Raw genomic sequence first — 24,571 nt, forward strand, 5'->3', positions numbered from 1 at the left:
TATTCAGAGATGCATTTCAAACACCAAACCCTTTCCCACCCATTCTTCTCCCCACAATTCTGACATGGCAGATAATTTTATGAATACATGAAGTTTAGCACATGCTACACGAAGGTTATCTTCAGAGGTTTTTAGACTGACAGCACAGCGCAAATGATCTACACTTCCAATTTGATCACTTTCTCATGAAAAAGTCGCTCCATTTAGTTGGCTCATACCTGATTACTGGCGGCCATTATCAAGGTTCTCGTAGGCGCAGATTGGGGTTTACCACTTGGCATAGGCAATGCGGGTGGTAAACTGGCCATAAGCTGAGGCGGTGCTTGCAGACTGAACTGGTAAACATTAGGAGCTGTGCAAGGTGGTGTATCAGAATCCTTTTGGCAGAGAAAAAGGGGAAAAGAAAAGCAACTTTACAGAAAGTACAGTATATACAGGCTATGCATGTGAAAATGCACCCAAATATCAACTCATGTGAACACTGTAAAATTTAATGATTTTTTTTCAATGGTAAAAAATAAAATACAAGCCATCACTATGTTTATTTTACACATCTAGCAAAAGTTTCATTGAACCTGCATCAGGGAGACAATGTCAACAGGTCTATAGCAATCACAGGTCAGTTCCAGTCAGTGCAATCTAAAGCCAGTTATACCACTACCAAATTCAAATTAAAAGATAGGAACTAAGGTTGGGAAAAAAACAGAACAAGAACAGCAACACTGTTAGTGATACAAGGGCTAGAATTTTAGGTGTCACCACAGAATCAGTCCTCTGAACAGTGTTCTGAGGACACTGTTGTTTGTACGACAAAGTTACTCACTGGCATCGTTATAGTCTTCTCCCATTCTACCCAGAAACAGCAAAGTTAGGGCTCCACCTACCAAGAAACAAGGAGACGGTCTGCCAGTCAAGACTAGTATATGCACACCAGTCACTGACTACACTGCTAGTTAGGAGTTCTGTTCCCTCACTTTCCCTCTGAAATCTGAGTGATAATTCTTCAGGGGAAGCAAGATGGATGTAGGATTACAGAAATATATACTGTAGTGGAAGTGATATTACTGATTAGTATTCCTCCTCCTTTCAGCCTGACCAACAGCAATTACAGATGCATCATGAGCAGTCATACTGGTGATGTTAAAGCACTGGACACCTGGAGCACTTAGACAACAAGCAAGGAGGCAAGCACAGATACAGGGATTTACAGGAATTACTGAAGTCTGAAAACACCCAACTGACTGCCTCAATTCTTAAACGACCGATTATTTTCTAAGTTGAGAAGGTTGAAAAGCAAGCTACAGCCTTCTGAAACAACTTTCAACACAGATCTTGAAAAACTTATTTTTCAGCCATAACACAATGGCGACAGTAGCTTTCCCTACATTATACTGCTGCTTTTCACCTCATCCTTAACTCCAAAGTATTCTGAGCTTGAAAATAATGGAAAAATCTATTCTTTACCCCAAACCACTAGTGTTTTTTCCATTCCCAGCCATCTGGCTCAAAGTATAGCAAGAGATTGGACTTGGCCAATTAGTGGTTTAGGAGTTACCATATTAAAAGACATTATTGGCTCAGATCATCAAGGCTTTTTACTGTTAAACTAATCACTGAAGTATTCTATTTCTCTTTCTCTAAAGATTAATTGCCTGAAAGCAAAGACTCTTCACTTAAACCAAACAAACTTTAAATAGATCTCCAACAGTACTACTTGCCCTCACATGGCCTTGCTTTCCCAATTAGATTCTTCAGTTAGAGAATAAGCTGTCTAGGAAAATATTTTCAAGAACAGAAACAAGAAAATATTTTAAAGCTTTTCTTGGGGAAAGAAGAAGGTCATTTAAGGGAGACTGACAGTTGTGAATACTGAGCAGCCTAAGCGATGAACCACTAGAAAGCAAAACTTGCATCCTAGCTAAAATGAATACCCACAGTAGAAACAGTCCTCAATAAAACTGTCAACTATTAGAACAATCACTTTTATTGGTCCACATAAAGTTGTGCTTACTAAAGTTGCAGAAAGAAGATGCTCTCCTACTACGTCAAGTAGTGGTAAAAGTTACAGTATGCTTTTGTGAAGCAGTTTCAGATATTTGCATCATGAATTCACCAGAGACAGATCATAGTGATAACAAGAATCTGTGCAGAAACTTAACTCTTATTTATGAGATCAGATGTTTACCATTTAGTAAGTAAGTTCACAGTGGGCAACTACATGCTGTAGCACTAATCAAAAAATTAAGTTGTATGCCCATGCAAAGCCAACTGCCTGGATGAGATGGCATTTTTCTCCTTTGCTCAATCCTACAATATTAGTCATGGACACAAGCTAAGGTCTCTACAAAGATGGTGATACATTCTTAACTAAGTAGGCAGTAGAATCAGGTACAGGGGAAAGAACCTGAATTTTTAAGTTGAAGTTTCTTCAGATGCTATTGGTCATGGAATTATTAAAAAAAACTTATAAAGGGAGGGAAAAATAAAGAGGGGGGTAGTCATGTTTGAACAGACAACTTCTGAGCATACTCACAAGTAACCACGAGCAGGCAAATGGGAGGGAAAAGGGGATCTTACTGTCTATCCAAACCAATGCGTTATCTTCTGCAATGCAACCTTCACAAACCTGACCAAAGAACAGTTTCAGTCTCTACGCACAAGAATCACCCCTTTCTCTTTTGCTTAGACGCAATGAGACCCCCTGAATATCACATACCTAACCCAGATGGGACACTTCCCATTTATAAGCTAAGAGGTTTTGTGCAACAAAAAGTTAACTCCAGTATGGAAGCAGCAGCAGATGGAAGAGAAAAGGAAGTCATATGGTTTAACTGAGACTAGATAAATTTCAACACAAGGAAGCTTGTGTTGCTTTATTTTAATAATAGGCATGTTGTTCTGTCTCAATGTTATTTACTGATACACTTCTCATACAAGAAGATTGTATGTATCTCTTCTGAAACTATCCTGGATTGCTAACAGGTTTACTCTATCAAGTTGATATGCTGACTTCTCATCAGCATCAAAATCCTTTTCTAAAGAAGAGCATTACCTTTGTTACTCAAACTGAAAGGTTAACCTCAAGTGATCAGAAAATTGAGTCTCATGTCGACAAAGCTGGTTTTCCACAAACACTGCCTATACTAAAGGATTAAGTCTTACTTGGTCTTCTGGACAGGATTTTTAAATGTAATGTACAAACTTGAAGCATTACTGAAGTTCAGAAGACCTACAAGTAAGTAAATGCTTACTCTGATACTTTAGATCTATATCTGGAAGACAAAAGCTCTGACCCTTACTAGGGTAAGGGCTACAAAGGTCACATTGTAAAAAGATGAATGTAAAATAAAGGGGTAAAATCCCTCAATTGATTTTAGCAAAATATCTAGGGATAAAGCTACTAAGAGCAAAGTTAAGTTCCTGATCTCTTGAATACTACTACTATGAATGCCAAACATACAGAGTCCCTCATCCTGCAAGAAAAATATCTTCTAAAGAGACGCTTTTGGAAACAAAGAGAGACTACCAGATACAGGTTTATCCTACTGGGAAGTTTCCATTTTAAAACATACTCTTTAAACCAGTTTCAACTTCCGCAGTAAGAACTCAGTACCTGGAAGGCACATTTCTACTATTGCAGAGTCTTGATTACTGAGGACTCTCTAATTTACCTTAATGTTGGAAAGAAAATAAAGTATGGAAGAGACCTAGAAACTCAGGTGTTACTGATGAACTCATTTAACTGCAAATTTTGCTTGAGAAATGGGATCCTCTAGCCTCCTGTCTAAAAACAGCAAAACACTGCAGTCATATGAACGATGAAGAGTTGAAACAATCTTACAATCCAAACTTCTTCCTGACATCGGAAAAGAACAAAAAATCCTTTACTGTTCTGCAAAATGCATCTCCCATTATAAGAAGTCCCAGGACCTCATCAGCAAGAAAATATTTTCTTGCCAGAAGCTCCTTACTAACTAGGTCTGGCCATAAGAGTTTATTTTGATTCCATTATTAACTCGAGGTTTAAGATACAACTATACTGGTACATTCATCCTTCAAGACAATAGTTCAGTTTCCACGAATTTCATGTGCACTCAGTTATACTCATAAGCTTCATTTCCATGATTCTAAATGCATGAAGAAGTGGTGCCTTCTGCTTTGTTTCATTATGTAGTCAGTTGAGAAGTTTTGACTAACAATAGCTACCATTTTAGAACTTTCAATTTCCAAGACAATTTTTTTTTTTTTTAAAACCTGGGGTGACCTAAGAAGATTAATTCACAACCCCAGTCTAAGTTTTGGCCCAGTGGTAAAAGAGTAACTATCCTAGAAGTCAATATTCAGAAGTCAAAACTTAAACAATAGAATGCAAGTTTCTTGTTAATGTGACAGATCTGGATTTTTACACCCCACTCCCCAAGAATGAACTACAGAGGTCTTGGCAAAAAGGTTCTTATTGTTTCCATTCTCCAAACTTCTCCTACTAATTAAACAACTTTTTTCTCTTTCCCACAACATTCAGAAGCTGGAAGCCATGAGAGAACAATGACACTTCAGTAAAAATTGTGTTCCATCTTTGAAAGCAAAGAACTGAAAATAGCATGAAAATTGGTGGTTTATAGTTAACACTTTACAGATTTTTTTTTCAGGTGCTCCTCTTTCTAACAATTAAAGTGATTTAACAGGTAAGTGCTGCCAGTCTTACTCCTTTTGCCTCTTCTCCCATCCTGGCCTTCTCCATTATACCTGCATTAGCATTTGACATAATTATGAGCCAATTCATGCAGCTGAACCACAGAAACAGTAATCCCCTTTTTACTAGCTTCACCTTCTGAATCAGCTCACCACAGGATTAGGTGATCACCAGTGCAGAAAAGCAGGAGCAGCTAGTGAACAGAAACATCCCTAGCAAGAACATCTAACTATTGGATTGGCTTAGTAAAAGTATAAAAACACTCCTTGGAACAAAGCAACAGCAGAAATCTTCAGACATTTCATAGTTTGGGGCCACATGCAGGAGCAGAACTTCAGTGCATGCTCTCACTTGAATGGTTTTAGCCCCAGAATACTTAACTCTGCTTGATAAATCAACATGCTTCCAAGGTGATTTCATGTATTACACACACACACACCCCCCATCCTCATTTCTTCCACGTCAATTTGTGCCATTTCCCTTTTTGGTAGATGGAGCCGTAACTTTAACTGTGGTGTAAATAAAGTAGATTTGAGATGAACGAAATTTCTAGTTCTATAGGAGGTCACAGAATTTGCATCAATACAGTCGCACTATTTCTATTTTCCAGCCTATAAACAATACAAAACAGTCTCAAGTAAGATGCAATTGGTTGTTTTTTCTGCCTTTAGGTCAACTGCATTACAAAAGTAAAATATCTTGGTCATTGTGCTTACATGAGGAGAAAAATGAAAGAATAGATATAGGATACACACGCAAACTGAAAAATATGCACCCTCCAAAAGCATTAGAGTTCCTTTCACAGAAAAACAACTGAAAATGTAATTTAACAAGTATCTACCAAGATTAAACACAAGCACAGTACCCCTTTAACCTCACCTCATTATATCCTGCCAGGCCTGACTGTGGGATTATTCCATGGTTTATCAATACTCACTGTATTTCAGATAAGCCATCTTAAATAAAGGTCCCCAGAAGTGTATCATTTCAAGTTTCCTTTGTTAGCCCTAATACTTTCATATCACAGGCTTTCAATTGGTCTGCATTGTTACTGAGTACAGCAATATTTCAAGTTAGCATTTTTCAAGTTAGGCACTAAATTATAGGACTCATTATGCAAGCTGACTATGTACTATACTAGAATATAAATACCGAATTTAGGTTTTCTTCCATCCTAAAACGGCTTAGGTACCTGTTGGTTTCTTTTCAGGGAAGAGAATGTTAAGATATGGCAAGAATACAACTAGCCTTTAGCATCAGAAAATAGTCTGAGCTTGACTTTTACAAAATTGTGTGCTTCTCCTCCTTATTTCACTGACTTCATAGCATTAAAATCCAATTCTGCTTGCTGATTTACACATTCCCTCTGTACCCTTTGCTGCTTAGAATAACTTGTTATTAAATAAAATTACTTTATAATTTTGTGTTCAAAACTGTGCCTCCTGCAGCTCTGCAGAAATTTACTCTTCAGGTGGATACAGACAAAAGGCTGCTCAAGCAACTGACACAGAAGAACTGAAGGAGAGCATGACAGTATAAAACAGCACATGGTCAGAGATATGGGTTGAAAAAACAAAAACAAATGTGGGACTATATGGTGAAAGAGGAAAATAGGCAAAAGCAGCACTGGAAAAGTTTGTTCCCTTCTGGTCCACGGAAACTGTCAGTAATCTGCACAGCAAGAATAGGAAAAAAGAATAGAGTTTTAAAGGATTTGGGGCTTAAACTCTTAAATGCCCCAAATCAAGTGTCAATCATATGTTTTTCCCTGGTAACATCAGGTTGCCTGTGTCTGCGCACCCAGGGTTGCCCACTGCTTTATTTGGAGACAAGCTGGCTTGCAAGTCAGCACTTGAAAGACTAAAGATTAGGAGGCCTCATTTTTAGAGCATGTGCCTCTATTTGTTCAGGAAGGGGAAAAGAATAAGATAGAATCTGCATTCTTCTGCAAAAAGATGATCAACCATTCATACACTTAGCTTGAATTGCTACTTTGGTTAGGACATGAGAATATTCAGGCATGTACAAAGATGGGAGAAAATCTGTGTAGCTCTTGCTTTCAGACTGAGAATTTTGTTGGGCCACCCTCTTCTGTCCCCTCTCCCTACACACACAATTTCAACTCGAACTCCACAAATTAATCATAGTCATTAAGACAGATTTAACAAGGCTACAAGAAGAGCTGTTACACCAACTATTCTGAAGTGTCTGTCCCTCAACAACAGATAAGCACATGCCTTACACCTGCAAATTTAATCACCTTAAAAAAGCAACATTTATCAGGACAAGATATGTCATATACTCTATCACCTCTATCTGTGAATAGGGAAGGTACAACAGTTCCCGCTAATAAGCTGAAATTCAGTCTTTGGCTAACAGGAAAGAAGGGGAGATGGTGATAACTTCATTAAGCATGTTGAGTTCAAGTACTAAGCCACAATTACTGCAAACCAAGTAACAGTTCCAAAGTCAGTGTGGATCTATGTATTCAGCAGAGTTATAGGAATAATGAGTATTAGTCTTATCGGTCATTTATATATTACTCTCATAATGTAAGCCTATGACCACAGTACTGAATATGTAATCCTTTAAGACAGTGAAAAGACACATTCCATGAAACACTTAAGGTATTGCTCGGCATATCCCCTAGCTAACGGGGGCAGAACGGTGGGCAGATCAAGGACCAACATTCTGATGAAAGGCTGTTATAAAGCCTGAACAGCAGTGGCTACAGCTAAAATTTCAAGAACAGTCTGAAAGAATATATTGTAAATGCTAAAAAGTTAAAGCAACTCCCCCAAACTAGTCTAACACAGGTACCTTGATCACTGAAACTACAACTACCCTGACATGACTGCATGGTCTTGAGAAGTCAGAACTCTTCAGAAAATAATCTTGTCATGGAAGCCCAAAGAACATTATCACCAGAAACACTGAGATAAGGTGTATGAAATTTTTTAAGATCCAAACTTCTAACAGACCACTTTGAGATTCTGTGCTGGACTGGATATGAGATTATATATCCATTAGGTAACATAAAAGAGCTTTAAAACTTTCCTATGAGCCATTACATCTGTTACTGATATGTAGGTATCACTGTCACATAAAATGCTATGCTTTATTTGGCATAGCAGCATCAAAACTGCAAAGCATACTTAGCACCAGGAATTATACCAGACTAAAATGAGACTGCAAAACATATCTAGGATTATTTTTCACTTGGCAGAGACTGTCGATCAGGCAGCAGATATTCTCCAGCACTACTCTAGGACTTCCTCAGCTAATAAAAAGCAGCTTTCCACAATGCTTAAACAACTATAAATCCAGTTCACGAGTTACTTAGTGCAGGTCCAGAACAAAAAAGCACCCAAGAAAAAAAAAAGGCATTTTCAAGACATCACTGCTTAGGTTCTCAGACTGACATCTGCAACTAGCCAGAAGAAACAGAGAGCTGGGGACGAACATAGCTCATTTCATCTGGTTTCAGATTCTCATAACAATCACTTAACTCAGTATGAAGGTTAAAGTGAGATTTCCTAATGCCAGGGGCTTATTTTCTCTTGTGGAATAGTCTGACTCTTGCTCCCATGAGTAAAACCTCATGTGCTTTGCACTGTCCTTGATGGCAAAGATATTTATGAACCATCTTCCATTAGTCACTTCAACATTTGTTGGATTATGTAGGAATACATAGTATTTTGCAACTTACCTGTTTGCAAGAGTAAGTGAAGAATACATACTGCCTTTTTGTCAGGGCAGCATATGGTATTTTAAATACCTGCACAGCAGAATATTTCACTGAGAAAAGACTTACTACATATATCAGTTTAATAATTAACAGAATCCATTAAAATGTATGCGCAGTTGAATACATTTTGATGATCAGATTCCTTGTATCCACAGGTTTATTTCCATGTGTTCCTCAGTTTGCACCTGATCACTAATATTCATATTCTTCACAGAGCTGAGGTAACAGGGCAGGAACTTTAGTACTCAGTGTTTTGCAAGGAACTACATTAGAAGTGCCAGTGAGAGAGTACAGAGCTCTGTATTGACATGTACAGTAAGACAAACCCATAAAATAAACAGCTATCTCACTAATAGCAATAATGATACCAGAAGACAAATGTCTCTCCTACACAGTCTTTGATCTGAAATTTACTGGTCCTTAGGAAAGCTTTCTTTTGTGACTAAGATTTTGCAGTTATCTAGGACACTTAGAAAAACAGTACAACTAGAATTTCATCAGTCAGATAGTGCTAGCAATAAGTCATTTTGTAAATAGTTTTCCTGCCTTGGAAAAATCCATAAAAGGATACTTTTTGTATAAATTATGATTTAGTCTCATTAGATCCAGTTCTTAGTTTTGGGGTGTGTGAACAGTGGTCCGGAAGTGTGTTCCCCTACAAGCTAGTCCTGGACATGCAGAGATGAAAGCAATCATCCTCCTGAATTTGAGGTGGCATACTGAGGAAAAGCGTATACATCTAAAATATATGGGGAAAGAGAAGGCTGTCCTTGAAGGAGGCAGTTCTCTTGTTCCTCAGTGGTTCACAAGTTTTCATCTTCAAAAGCTTACCATCAGAATGGTCCCCAGAGGAAGGAAAGCAGTAGCAGGAATGTAAAGAACTCAAGGTAGTAACTTTAAGCTCTTATATGCCTACACTTCCATTTTTCTGAGTACACACAAAAGTTGAGAGACTGACATCTAAATGTTAGCTCTGGTTTATGCCAATCCAGTCTCCAGAAAAACCTGCTCCTTTTTATTGTTTTGACACTTGTTTCTCCTGCTGCTGGAACAAATTTATAACCACTGCCATCTCTGAAGTGCCCACAAGTCCAAGACACCAGGAGTCTCCTCTGTTCAGCTGCTGAGCCTTATTTATGGAATAAGACAAAATCTGTAATGCTGCCAAAACTTCAAGGAAGCAAATCCTTAAAAAATGTACAGCATGCTGTAATACAACCAACTAAATTAACTACTGTTACAACTATTAAACTATAGGGTTTAATAAAAATTCTAGGATCCTTATGAACAAGCACTGCTTTGACAATGCTTGCATACTTAATATATACTGTCAATATTGCTTCCCAAACGTATTGACGAACATATGCTAGGCCTCCAGACTTATGGCCAGTCTACAGTGATGTGATGTGATGACTTCAGAACACAGCTACCTCTGTGCTAAAGTAAACAGCTGGAATACTTGAACTTCAGTAGAAGCTGAAGTTCAGAGAGGGGCAATATGACCAAGTCAAGCCACAAGTTGCTAAGCCTATTTCCTCTTCCTCAACATAGGTAGGTTGACTTTATTATATTGGTAGGCAGATCTCAAAGGTCAAGATGCAGCTGATGACTATTACCAGTGAAACTTTAGCAGTAAATCAAAAAGCAAATACACTATCAAGTCCCTCTAATTTGACAGCTAGGATCTTGTAGTTGATACACAGCAAGATACCCTGCAGTCATGCAAAATACATCTCCAAAAACAGTGTCTTGACATAGACCTTGTGCTTAAGGTTAACAGTGACATAGGGATGAATATTTTGCTAATACAACCTTAATTATTGGGAAGAGATCAGCAAATTGTCAATCTAGGATCTCCCTGTTTCCTGCACTTTCTTTATAATCTGTACCTTGCTTTCAGTCTTCAGTAACAGAGAAGCTCAGAAGATTTAAATCTTCTGAATAACAGAATCATTCCTGAAGAACAATCCTTCCACAAGACCAGAGCTATATTACATATAACTCTATAGTGATGAGATGCACTATATTCATATTCTTTGTTCAGAAGCTGGTACCAAAGTTCACTGCACCATACCTATTTCCAATGCACCAGAACCAGTTGTCACACATGCTAGGTGTTCCACTGCTGGAACATGGGCATAGTATTATGCCAGATCATGCCACAGATAGGCTTTTCAACTCCAGCAGAACAGGCTTCTCTTCCCGAATCAGGTGCAGCTCAGGACTGCTCAGCCAGAACTTGCTCATCCTCACATATCCAATTGTGATTAGGATGAACTCGTCAGTTATTTGTCAGAAACCTGCCACTCCATTCCAGATTAAGGTAACATGCTGGCAGTCTACTAAGGACATAATACCAATAAATGATCAGGGCTTAAACTAGGGTCTGTCACAAGCACATGGGTATAAGGCTTTTTATTTTGTTGAAAAGAGTAGGATTTCCATTTACTTTGTGGATGTTCAAACTGAATGCAGGTCTTTCTTGATGAAAGCTTCCTTTTCACTTTTCATTAATTTCTCTGGCATCAGGCAATGAAGTTTCATCTTCAACATCAGGCAAAATGGGACTAAGGGGAGGTCATAACCACTCACCACCCATTATGTTGGGAGTGCATAATATTAAGCACATATTTGTGTTTTCTCATAAAACTTATCACAGCAGAATCTCACTGACGCTCAAACCAGGAGCATGGCTTGAGTATCACTGGCAAGCATCATGGTGTTCTTTTTCAATTAGGCAGCTGTTGCAACTAGAACATTTACCATATTTACTGGAGGTGGAGTGAAAAGACAATTCAACACAGAAAATTCAGTAGGACAAAGGAATTACAGAAAGTAACCAGAACATATAAAGAAGGCGCTTGTCCCTCAAAAGTTATTCAATTTTTATTGAATACAAATTCCCAACTTTTATTTCCATATTTGACTAGTTTTTGAAAGCAGTCATGAAACAGGTACTCGGACCTCTCTTGGCATCACCCAGTTATTCACTACTGTAGTTAACTGGATATTACATTTTGTTCCAGCCAATACCTCTACCTAGCACAAAATGCTTCAGTAGATTTATAATGAGCACCTCATGCCATGCAATGAAATTTTGTGCTTTATAATCTGCACTGCCCAATTCCATATTGATTTAAGTTCATACCAAAACAAAAACACCTTATAGAATCTTAAAGAGTCTGGGAACATACCTAAAAAGACTACAGCCTCCTCTTCCAAGAAGTTACAATAAAGCTCAGCAATTACTTTCAAACTGCACTTTCAAACAAGGAAGCTGACAGAAAGACTTTACATATGAGGGCCCCATTACCATTAAAACATGAACTGCTTGGCTGAAAAGAGTGAGGAATATTATTCTCCTTCACAGCACAATATGATGTTCATGTTCAATTCAGGGTGTGGGGAAAAAGGACCAGAATTTGACAATAGGAGATTTTGCTTGATGGGAAAATTTATGAAGATGTATTTCTACTCTTCTAAAAACCCAAGTTAAGAGTAGCTAATTATATTTTATTACATCTAACTACTACCACAAGGAGTACCAAAGATTTAGGATGGAATTAAGACCCATTTAATTTAATGAAAAAAAATTGATTTCAGTAATTTTTCTAAGCAGGGGAAGCTATTAACTTGCTGTAGCAGCTTAAGGATAGCATCACATTAACTGCTGTTGTATCTGTTGAAGCTTTGAAGAGCATGATAAACTCTGCTTGTTAGTTTAACCCATTAAAAGAAAAAGCTTACAATGTCACTGCCGGAGAGTGATGATACAGAAGAGGCAGATGAACCAGAGGATAACTGTTGTGTACTAGCCAATGACAAAGCCAAGCGTTGGTTGTAAGATGGTTCAGAGTCTCTGTTCTGTTGCTGTTCTCCATTGCACGGAGCTATCTGGTCTCTTATTTTCAACCTATTATCTGTTAACACAAAACATAAGTATCATGTAAGAGCACAGAATACAAACATACAGGCCTTGAAGTCTAAGAAGAGCTGCAGTTTAACAAGCTAATGGAAAAGCAGTCTGAGAAAACTACTTTTGGATTAGAAAGTTACAAAGTCCTTTTATTTTTTCTTACATATATGAAAGCAATTAATTTCAGAGCATGAGTATTTTGAATTACATCAAATTCAAGAAAAAAATTGAAGTCGATTTCAAAGATTCCTGCTATACCTACCAAGTTCAGGTGATAAATTAATTTTGCTCCCCCACTTCTTTTTAATCCAGGCCCTGTAGTCAATCACTTCTTGGGTCACTTTGATGATTCTACCTAATGTGCTAAAAGAATTTTTCAATTAAGTATTAAACAAAGACTGCTGGTTATATATTTGCAAACATTTCAACAAGCAATCAAATTATGCTAAAAGTCACTTTAAGATATCCCTAACCAAAGAATCCTTTTGAACTTTCATTTCCTTAGTGCACCATTTAATCCACTGCAGCATCACAATTTTTTAATTAGTATATTACTTATCATACTAACATGCAAGCACTGACACATAAGTAAGATTTTTACTCTGTATTTCCAAATGGAGTGCATCTTAATTATCAAGAATGTACATGCCAGTGTACTTGATAAAAGCAATTTACACGTCTTGGCATTTCTCCATACAGAAGATATTTTTTCCACAGAATCTGGATTACAACAGATATGGGATGCACTGAAGACATTAACATCCCAGTCCCCCAGTTGACTTTCATGCTGAAGACAGAGACCTTCGCTAGTCCTTCCTTACAGATTTACAGGACAACTTAAAGGTTTAAGATCCCCACAATTATAAAGGAAGTACCATGGATCGTGAGGTAGTGGAAACAAGCAACAGACTGGCTCCAAAACCAGAATAAGTTAGAATTTAAGAAAATTCCTAGCAGTAAGTGATTCAGAGAAAAAGCCTACCTGATCCTGAACAGTGATCAGCAAATATAAAGTAGTATTTTGCTAACATACCTTCCCAACATTCAGCTATTTGAACTGCACTTCTTGAGCAGAAGTTGTGTCCTTGTTTAAGAGCTAAACTTTCAAGCTTTCCTTTCATCAGGGACTAGCAGCTGAAACACTATAAACTCCATGCTCAAGATACATGAAGGACTGACTATTGTACAAAAATGGGCTGTGAAAAGTTACCATCTTGGAGAAAGTAATGTTATTTTAGTTTTGAAAAGCTTATTTTTTATTTCACATCATAAAGGTACATTGTACCTGTATTGAAATTTTCTTTTTGTTTAGGTGTATAAAGGGAAGGGAGGACATACAGAGCCTAAATGTATTTAGGCTACCTTTATTAGGTCATTTCATAGTAACACTTTAAAAAAGAGCAATAATTCTCCTACTGGCTTAGGGATTACTATTTCATGCAAGATCAAATACCACATGTTCCATGTCTAGTCTTCCAACTTTAAAGACATGTCAGTGTGTTAGTACTGAAAAAGGCAGTCCAGCATTTTAAGCAAACATTGAACCAAATATCATCTAAGCTACAAGCCCAATAGCTGCAGAAGGGCCTCACGGACAGAATGAATGTCATCCACCATTCTATTTATGTAATGTAGATAAAATAACGCATGATGGAAAATAAAATCTTGAATTTTACGTGTGGAATTAAAGGCGTGATTGTCACCACTCCCCAACTAAAGATGTGGGTTATCATAGGTAATTCTTTGGAAACCACAGTTCGATAGCTAAGTAGAGCACCCCCATGACATAACAGCATTTTAAATGCTCGATGCAGTTCTGGTCTCTCAAATCTCAAAAAGGAAGTTAAGCCAGAGGAGACAGAATGAAGACAAGAATGACCAATACTGCAGAGAATCTGTTGTGGCCCTGAAGTTGCAGTTCCCAAGTCAGCAATGCCATCATGGGACACAAACATACACATGCTGGGTCTCCTCAACGCTGAGAGAAGGAAATCTTGTAGCTAAGAAGTTTCATCTGAGAATGCCTTCAGGAAGATTTGAGCTTTTACTCCAGGCTAACCTATAAATTTCACAGCCACTACCAGCTGTGGTCTTAGAACTAGAAAATTAACATGGATTGAATAACACAAACTCTTATGGAGAAGGAGTTTATCAGTTCTGAAGTTTCTTGGAGGACTCTGCCAAAAGCAAATATACAGTCATGCCTTCATATACCAGAAGGGAAGTGAATGATATAAGATGGTATTTTAATCAGCCTGGCTGATGTACCAAAAATGTGTGCTATCAAATAGGTGTAAAGGGTGAAACTACTACTACACCAACAATTATGGCAGAGTTGGATATACAGAACCTGGGAAGCTCTTCTCTCACTAGCTCTTTTCACCAAGAATAGAGATCAAAGCCCCAAGCACTCATTTTTGGCAGAAAAAAAGAAATTCACAAAGTTATGAGGTCAGGAGTTCAAAGGCAGATCCAGGCTACATTGCTTGTACACCAGAACTAAAAACATTCATTATGAGACATCAGAAACTGAAAGGTGATTAAGGCTACACCACCGTATACTTAATATAGCAGCAAAGAAAGAGGAAGCAAGTGTGATCAAACTAGATACTCCTCTCAAAGAACACTATTTCATATGTATGGGACTGAAGCACATCCACAAGGTCAGAGAACAATTTTTTTAAAATTAACATTTAGAAATTGTGCTTATATTTGTTTTCAACACTGAAAATGCTTAGGAACAAGAAACCTATTAATCTGCCCTGCCTTTAGTATAAGGAAATTCCACACTTTTGGGTTGGGTTTCTTTTTTTTGGTGGAATTTCTACAGATATAGGAGACACTCCCACAATTTTTCAAAGATCTTGTTTGGAAGACATGGAAAACACACAGTTAACTGATTGATAAAATTAGACAGCTCTCCTATGAAAGATGCCCTTTAAGGTTTTTCCTTTAATATTATCATGTAGTAAAATCAGGAATAAGCTACTGACATACCTACTTTATCTTACAAGAAGAGAATTGAACTTATGAAATATCCCCCTGGTATTAAAAGGGCAATATAGTCTAAAATCAGACTAAGGAGCATCTGAGAAGGATCTGCTTATGCATGAAGATTAAAAAAAAAAATCTAATTTGTGTTACCCAAATACTCTGTGTAGGAAAAGCTGATATTGCTGATACCTCTTAAGAGACAGCATACATTGTAGTGACAGCCACTGACCTTTCAAGATGTGAAGCAAAGGAAGGACTGTTTCAGAGACCACATTTCTGCTTTCTATGCCAGCCGAACACGCAGGCAAATTTAACATCCCTTTTGACAGCTCCCAGGACTCTCATGGCCAACCAGGGGCAACCCAAACCTAGCATACAGACCTATCAGCAATTAGATCAGTTGAACTGTACACTGGGAAGAGACCAAACAGCTTTGAAGCAGAGAGATGGAAAGATCACTTTATATATGGCCCAGAGTATTGTTGTTTTGAAGATTATCACCTGTAAATGACAACTCCAGACATACAGTAGCAAAACCCTGCCAAGGCTTCCTCAGACTCTAAACTCTGGTCTGTTGGCATGACAGTCCCTTTCCATCATCTACCTGCACCACATGTCTGACACCAATAAGGAAGAACCTGTTACCAATCTGCAACTCTGGGAATTGACAAAAGGTTTCCAAAGTCTTAGTTACACTGGAAAGGCACATCACAGCAGAACCAGTCTTCCATTCCTGATTTCATATGGCCTCAACTGTTTCCCAAATGTGGCTACACTGCTGGCAGTCTGAGCACACATCTGTATCTGAACCACACAATACACCAACATGTAAGCCAACACCCTGATCTACAGACATACATATTAACTTAAGGATGCATCTTTATCACATCCAGATCAGTGCAATTTATGGACATCAAATGTTACAATACCACGCTCTCCATCTTCCCCCAGATGTAAACTCCTGCTGCTTCTCTTGTTTCTGATCTGCTCATCACGCAGCCACAAACCGGATTAACTTCTTGACATGACAGAAGCGTTGATGTATTTGTTCTCAGACAACAGAGTTGATCTGACTCACCTTCTGACTGCAGGATCACTAGATTGAGCCAAGGCAAGAATCAGGAATATACAAGACTGAGAAGGAAGAAAAAGGGCAGCTGACAGGAAATAGCTCACAGATAGTTAGGCTAGACAAGGTATAACGTGAAACTGCACCTTAATGCAGAGACCATGGACAGGGTAGTAACAGATAGTCCACTATTTCAAAGAACATGACTCAATGAGCAAGACCTTGTTGCCAAACATTTCCTAAGTTTTCTTGTGGTTTATCAAACAGAATAAAACTAGGAAAACGGTCACTAACTTGAAACTTTGTGTCCAAAGAAAAGCAATGAAGCTGGTGAAGAGTCTAGAGAACAAGGCTTATGAGGAGCAGCTGAGGGAACTGGGGTTGTTTAGCCTGCAGAAAAGGAGGCTCAGGGGAGACCTTATCACTCTCAACAACTACCTGAAAGGAGGTTGTAGTGATGTAGATGTTGGTTTCTTCTCCTAAGTAAGAAGCAATAGGACAAGAGGAAATGGCCTCATGTTGCACAAGGGGAGGTTTAGACTGGATATTAGGAAAAATTTCTTCACCAAAAGGGTTGTCAAACATTGGAACAGGCTGCCCAGGGAAGTGGTTGAGTCACCATCCCTGGAGGTATTTAAAAGATGTGTAGATGTGGCACTTAGGGACATGGTTTAGTGGTGGACTTGGCAATGGTAGGTTTATGGTAGGACTTCATGATCTTAAGGGTCTTTTCCAACCTAAATGGTTCTATGAAAGTATCACTCCTCACAGAATTTAGTCAGCTCACTTAAGATGACACACTCTTGTCTAGAGACAGGCTATGGCCAAAGACCATACTAAAGCTTTTCAAAGCACATACTGACACTGACCCTTAAGCAAGAGGCTATCCTGTCCATAACTATTTTACAGCTAGACTCATGTCCCCGTGTCCCCAGTTATTAAGAAATCAATTGTGATTTTCAATCGCCTTGGCTGAAGTCAACACCAAACCTGACCTTGTGTACAAGTTGTACAGATTCAAAATGGGTCAGTCCCCTCATCTGCCTACTAGGGAAACCCCTCCTTCCAAGATGGGAATCTTTTTGCTTTAACAAAATCTACTGAACTGTTTGTCAATCTCTCCTGAGCCGTTCTTGAAAGAGGATGGGTGAGATAGACTGGGGACAAAACAGCTTGTAGCTGTAAGAATGACCTTCACGATTCAGCTGATGACTGTTTCCACTTAGAAGATAGCTTTCAACTCCCACTACACTCCAGATGTTATATTTGGAAGCTTGAAGGTTCTGGTAACAGTGATTTGAATCTATCCCTTATTATTCTGTTAGACTTGTTACTACAGAACATGGACAAGAAAAAGGTCTATGCTGAAGGATCAAAATCTGACTCTTTTCACACTGGGAACATCAGAAGCAGCAGCTTGCTAGAAAGCTTGTGCTCCTTTGAGTTGGACTGACCCTGAAGAAGAGCAGTAACAATGATCACGCAGAAACATCTGAAATCAGCTGAGATTGTCACCCATAAAATAGGACTCTACACAGAAATTTTCCCTGGAAAGATCTAATATGAATTCATACCCACCAAGTAGTTCAAGAACAAAGCATTCCACTTAGGGGAAAGCTAGCCCCAATTACAACAAAACTGAATAAACTCAAGTCAGCCTGGGGTGTTCAGCCTCCTGCAAGTTCCTACCCTTTCAAGTGTTCCTCATTTAGTCTCTGTTGATCCTTCTAGTAGAATGCTAGTCACTGCTCTTAAAGGGAGCCCATTGTTTACAGTTTAACCTACCACTAACAAGCCTAGAAAAGGGCAAAAAATGCATCAGGACAAAGGGCTCCTAGATGGCTAAGGCTTTAGGTCAGGCCACCAGAAAAGTCTTTATATAGAGCCTGGACCACTCCACCTAACACATGAAAGAAGGATCTGAAATACACCTCGATTGCCCAAGTATATCAGATTTAACTAAAAACTGAGACTGAACACAGACTGCTGTTGAGGTTCTGCAATAAACTTCTCACCAAAAAGCTCATCATCTACCCACAGGTCTTTTGGCATTGACAAGACTGGTGCTGGGGGAACTACTTGCAGACAGTACTTTGTTGAATGCTGTTCCTCTTGGGACACCACTCCCTTTGACAGAATGGTAAGCCACCGACATGACGAGTTCTGAGACTCAGACATCACTGGCACAGATAGCCCAGAACTAACAGAAAGACAGCTCAGATGTACAATACCTGAACACTACTGTTGGGACTTCTCCCCATGTTTGAAGTTGTGACAAAATTCAAATATTTTCCCAAATACAGTAAGAAGTGTACATGTGAAGCGCACATATTGATGACATCTGAGGCTTCCCATTAAATGCATTTACAAATATACTTTCTGATGTCTGTAATGAATACAGGTACCTCATAAGAGAATGACTATATCCTTTGGAGAACCACAGAGAAGTTAATGAAGGCCAGGACCCAAGACAGAAGCAAAACTTCAGGAATTCCTAAGTTGTTTTATCTATACTTATGTAAGAGCAAAGTGTGAATCAGCAACAAGAATTATCAGCCAGTACATATTTAACAGATACACCTTTAATCTATCTTAAAGCAGCAGTCTCAAATGTCAGTGTGCAACACTATGTACCACTCTTTCCATATCTCACCACAGGTACAAGTGCAGTCTTAACCTTTGTGAATTTAATACCACAGAAAACCTAGATATTCACAGGCATTATTAAAATACTGTCGATTTTAAATCCACAAGTGAAAGACTGCATCCACTTTGTGGTAAACTTACTATAGGAGAACTATTTCACCTTCCAATGACATTAATGCTGGAAGTTTGACCAGAGTTTGGAATTGTACCTAGATGGTTTACAGTCTTGTTACAGCATCCTTTCTTGCAATTAGTTGGGGACCTCAAAGCCATTGGGATTCTAGGGAAGCCTCAGGGAAGAGACATCCTCTGATCTAGCCCCAATTTGTAACCAAGGGTTAGAATAACAGATGCTAGAGCAGATACATAAATGAAAATACAACACAGCTGACATGCCTTCATTTTCTTTCTCCTCCCCCTTTCAAAAAGCAGAAAGCTTGCAAAGGTGAGAGCTGAGAAAGTACTAGCTGTACAGTGTTTCTATGAAAGATATTAAGCACTGCATTAAAAATGGCACATCTAGAAGTATGCTACTTTTAACAGCAGTTCTGACATTACAGCCAAACTGAACTGATGCTTTTAATAACTTAATTACCTATCTAGCCTTTTAAAACAGCTTATGGGAGCATGTATTGAAGAACTAGGGAAATTTCTAGCCTTGTTGTCTAGTTTTGTGTATAAACAAGAAATTTGATCACACACATTCTTCTCTGCCATAGCAGAGACATACATCATAGCAAACATTAAACCAGCAGACTTTCCTTTGAAATACTTTAAGCAGAATGTTTGAGGAAAGACCAATTATCTTCTGGTTCCCTTCCACTCTAAGAGAACCTCATATTGGACTCATCCTGGATTTTGTCACACTGTCTTCATTTCAGTGCTGCACATTGAGGTATTACACTCTCATACCACTGGGCAGCCTGAATTTCTGGGCAGATATCAATACAGCCACAGTTAAACAATAAATAACAATATCCCTTTTATTGATTTAGACCCAAACATTCCTAATTGATGACACAGACAAATGGATATTCAAAAAGTGGACTAATTACCTCTCAGAATCTCTATTTGGATATGATCTTGCAAGTGGTGATACTGCATGGCTAAGAACAATGTAGGCATAATCAAAAACTTGTTTCACTTGCATGGCACCGTAAGAACTTCTGCCAACGTCGTTTCCTGAAATAATGTGACAGTCATCAGATCATCTTTTTTTAATATCAGTAACCAGAAAATTATTCATACTTAAAGCTCAGAAGCCTTAAAAATACTTTAACTGGTTAGCCCATCCTACTCATATCAGGAACAACTAAGTGTGCCTATCTCCATAAAAGCAGCTAACCTTAGGAATGACACTTAACATTACGCATTCGATTTACCACTTTCAAAATACACATGTACCAGCACCTGAAAAAACAGAACAGAGATCAGCTTAAAGCTCTTATAGCTGTCTTAAGAGGGAACCTACCAAGCTTAAAGCATCATGTCTCACTTACCAGTAGAGTTTCTGCAGGCCAAATACAGCTTAAAATTCCACTTCTGCAACCACATTATCTTCATAGGGCCAGGTATACTTACATCAACCCCTACTTAACCTTATCAAAACTACAGATTAATAAACCAGCTCATACAAATTATTTATCTCCACAGAATTATCCACTTCGTCAAATCTATCACAGAGGAATCGACAAGTTTGTCCAGCATTGGTTTTTGATCAAATCAGTGGCACTTCTTGACTGTCCCTCTTCATAAATGTATAATCTTCATAAACTTATAAATTTTTATATCATCTTTATAGATAATCTTTATAAACTTTTTGACTGTCCCTCTTTAAGCATGACATTTACAGCAGAACTCCTTCCAAATCCAGTGCCATGTGTGAAGAAGTTCAGAAGTTAAGAGCATGGTAAAGCTCCTGTATCAGTGACAACATACAAGCATTTGTCTTCCATTTTGCACCTAGAAACATCTTGCTATTACTAGCAAGAAGAAACATTTGGGGCTTTTTTCTGGATATATTTGGCACCAGACACCAAAGGTTCACTGTCACCACTCAATTTAAGGAACACAAAGAAAACTTCCTTCAAATTGCATATCTAAAATACAGACTAGATCTTGAGTGGGTAGAAAGCTGCTTACAGTAAAAGGTTCCTTCCTTCAGAATGATGCTTGAAATGCTGTGAGAACACTGGAAAGGGATGAACCATTGAATATGTTTATTTTAAGCTTGAAAATCAGATCAGGGCCCATGAACAGGTTTTAATGAAAAAATCCGCTTTGAAAATTGATGGGTAAAGGACAAAATCTATCCTTTGGAGGACTGAACCCAATGAGGCTGAATTTGACTTCAGAGGAATGCTTCACTCTAAGCAATTTGTCCATCAAGCCACTATAGTCAGACAGCCAGGTCTGGCAGCCAGGGGTAAAAAACAGCCTTGGCTTTACTACTTGACAACACATTTCAGTCCTTTAAGATTTTTCCAACCATAGTGCCACTTTAACAGAAAAGCATAATCAATGAAAACGGACTGTGAACATAAAAGCATTTTGGGAACACAGAATTTCTTCAGTAATTTATATGGTCAAATAAAAACTGATGAAGAAATACTTCCTGTTTTCTGAAGCACCTGAGTATCTTGCTCTGAATACACCACTGCAGTATCCAGTGGCTACTAGGGCTCAAAATTACAGAAGCCTCTCTAAATGGCATATTTGCAATTGGACTCTATCCTGAAGTAGAAGCATAGACCAATGTGGGCCTAGGACAATGAATCCAGGAAGAAACATTATAGTTAAGTTCAGAGCTGAACTACAAAGTATCAAAGGACTTCACAAAAGACTTGGTCCAAAAGCAGCTGAATAAACCAAGGTGTTTCAGTGGTCAAGAAATCAGAACACAAAGATGTTAATTCTACCAGAAAAACAATTACTAAATTCAGTACAGGTTTTCCAGGGGCAGGACACATTGCTGTGTCCTGCAAAAATGCCACCATCCACATAATGACATGCTAAACATATATACAAAATAATTCAACTGAGAAGCAATACAAAAATGGAATATATACAAGTGGCTAAACACACACAATTGTACCTACCACTAAATTCAAGTTCATCTACGGTGGGACTCTAAGGTCTTTTCCAACCTAAATTATTCTATAAATTCACATAACAGGAATTAAAAATACACACTCTAGCAAATTGTATTAGTTTAGTCTCATTCGGTGCTAAGACAGCTGCATTTGACATGGGTCCCACATGGAGTTACACCAAAATTAAGACACTGCTACAAACTGTTAGTTACTCCTTTCATCAGTTGTCACCACTTCCACTGTTGTGCCAGCAAAAGAAATCATAAGCCTTCCCTAATCCACTTACGGCAAACTCAGGCAGTTTAGTTTAAACCACCAAAGTTGTGTATGAATCTTGATTGAAGCAGATTTGAGAACAGAGGCAGGATAGCTCATGCCATAGCATGCCTAGGTTCCTGGATTGCCTCATTCTGCACCTGTAATTAGTTCATAAAAATGTCTGAATAAACACATCTTATTCAATTATACAGTCTGCAGAGCTTCTGACTTGCATAGCAGCTGAAAAGCAGGTATGGAAGCCAAAGCTACTACACGAGCTACGGTGAACTGTACCAGCCAAGTCTCATCAATGTGGCCCTACCCAATTCAGAAAGCAAGATATTAAAGAAGCCAGAAGATCACATATTTGCATTTGCTGTCCTGAATAGATTTTCTTGAGAGATCATTCTCATTAGTAGATCGCATCTTACATACCTGAGCATCCTTCTTTAGTCACAATCTACAAACTGATCCGTTAAAAGCACATAACTCAAATGCTCTCGCTCTTTAAAAAAAATCATACAGACTTTAATCCTCAGATGTACATTAGCAGATAACAATGGTATGTGATTTCATGTATAATTCAATCCTCATTCTTTCTTACAAAGCCTTCCTCCCTAAAAGAGCACATCTAAGACTTCCATCACTCACTATCAGTATTACCACTCTTGTCAGGTTGTCTTCCATTACCTGAAACAGTTTTAAGAACATGGCCTGGAAAGGCAAAAGTACGTCCATGAGCTAGGACTGAGGCAGATCCATTTATCTTAAGCTATTATCTAGTAAGTACCTTTTTGCAACATTCAGCATTGAAGGTTTCAGCTGCTAACTTCAATGTATCTGTGTATTTTCATAAATGCATATATTTTATATACACACACATATATTTGCATGTCCTAATGACAAAATGCAAACTTTGAAAAACTTCAATGAGTAACTCTGGGCAGCCACTAAGACTAGAACAAATAATCCTGATAGTTGTTGCCAGTCTCAAACCTAATTACTTCCTGTACTTGTGACCGATGCAATTGCAGAATCAAGTAACATGAAGCATAAATAGTCCTGCAAGTTATAGAGTCTCTTTTCAAAGAAAACACATTAAATTTAAGGTTTAGAACTTTTGTTAGTGCCCATAGGAATTCAGAATGAAGAACAACTTCTCTCATGAAGGAAGCAGCACAGGAGGAACTCAAACTCTTAAACTGCAATTTAGCTACTTTTGCCACTGCCAATCTGAATCAAGATCAAAATCATTCCTGTTCTGAGCATCAGAAATGACTGAAGGACTTTGATAATCACCTGATCACAAAGGCATAAAATAATAAACTTCCCTGCTGAACATCTGCTGAATAAATAACAAATTTGTCTCACAACTACACATTAAAGATTTGTCACCTGCAACCAGTCACATCCTCCAGGACAGGATACTGCTAGACCAACTCCACACAAACCTCTTCTAGGATAGTATCATCTACCCTGCTCCAACATGTTCCTGTGAACAGATTTCTGAGTGCCTGGCTTTGCAGTTCTCCTAAATGATTGCTTTCACTTTTTACACATCAAAGAAAGGACAACTGCTTTGAGAAACTGAAATGGTGGCAGCTACAAGATATTTATAGAAACTCCCTTCTTTGAATGATGCTAAGGGAGAGATTTTCATTTCATTACCCTGTCCTAGGAAACTAACTCAAGATGAAGAATCTTAGGCTATGTATGAAGACCAAGTATAAACTACCACTCCAAAATGTATCACCAGCTAGATTAGTCTGACATGTCAAATGCAGATTTCAACACACTTCCTGCTTCAAGTGTAGACTCCTGACATCTTTGTTGGAATCTTGGTTCTCAAATCACCAAAATTATAATCCTCTAGCACCCAGTAATCAGTCTTTGAGAACCTCAGAGGAAACTCTACAGCACCCAGGAGAATCTGACTATGTCCAAAACAGCAACACAACAGGTTGATGCCTGTTCCTTCCAAACCTAGGAACAGAAGGTACTGAGCAGGTAGAACTAAGCATCATATTCTTCTGATGACATCATTGATCTATTAGCCAGACATCACCATTTCACACTGACAAAAATCCAATTACAAGAACTAATCCCACTGAACTTAATCCTGTCCCCTAAAAAAATGTTGAAAGCTATTCTTATG

The 24,571-nt window shown here is 38.3% G+C and overlaps 1 protein-coding gene across 4 annotated transcripts in view; it reads right to left on the reverse strand.

The window, feature by feature from the left end:
• TENT4A (terminal nucleotidyltransferase 4A) overlaps positions 1-24,571 on the reverse strand; it is a 62,802-nt gene that overhangs the window by 12,889 nt on the left and 25,342 nt on the right. For 2 of the 4 annotated variants that reach the window (XM_074874699.1, XM_074874710.1), the window contains exons 8-11: positions 20,122-20,248; positions 12,620-12,720; positions 12,189-12,361; positions 219-377 (exon numbers count right to left, since the gene is read on the reverse strand). In XM_074874699.1, the coding sequence (XP_074730800.1) occupies positions 219-377; positions 12,189-12,361; positions 12,620-12,720; positions 20,122-20,248 (560 nt within the window). Of the gene's footprint in view, positions 1-218; positions 378-10,666; positions 11,213-12,188; positions 12,362-12,619; positions 12,721-20,121; positions 20,249-24,571 lie in introns of those variants that run through there. The other 2 variants (XM_074874732.1, XM_074874721.1) reach the window with 2 other exon arrangements.

Source organism: Strix uralensis, chromosome 1 (assembly GCF_047716275.1).
Source record: "Strix uralensis isolate ZFMK-TIS-50842 chromosome 1, bStrUra1, whole genome shotgun sequence".
Classification (NCBI taxonomy): Eukaryota; Metazoa; Chordata; class Aves; order Strigiformes; family Strigidae; genus Strix; species Strix uralensis.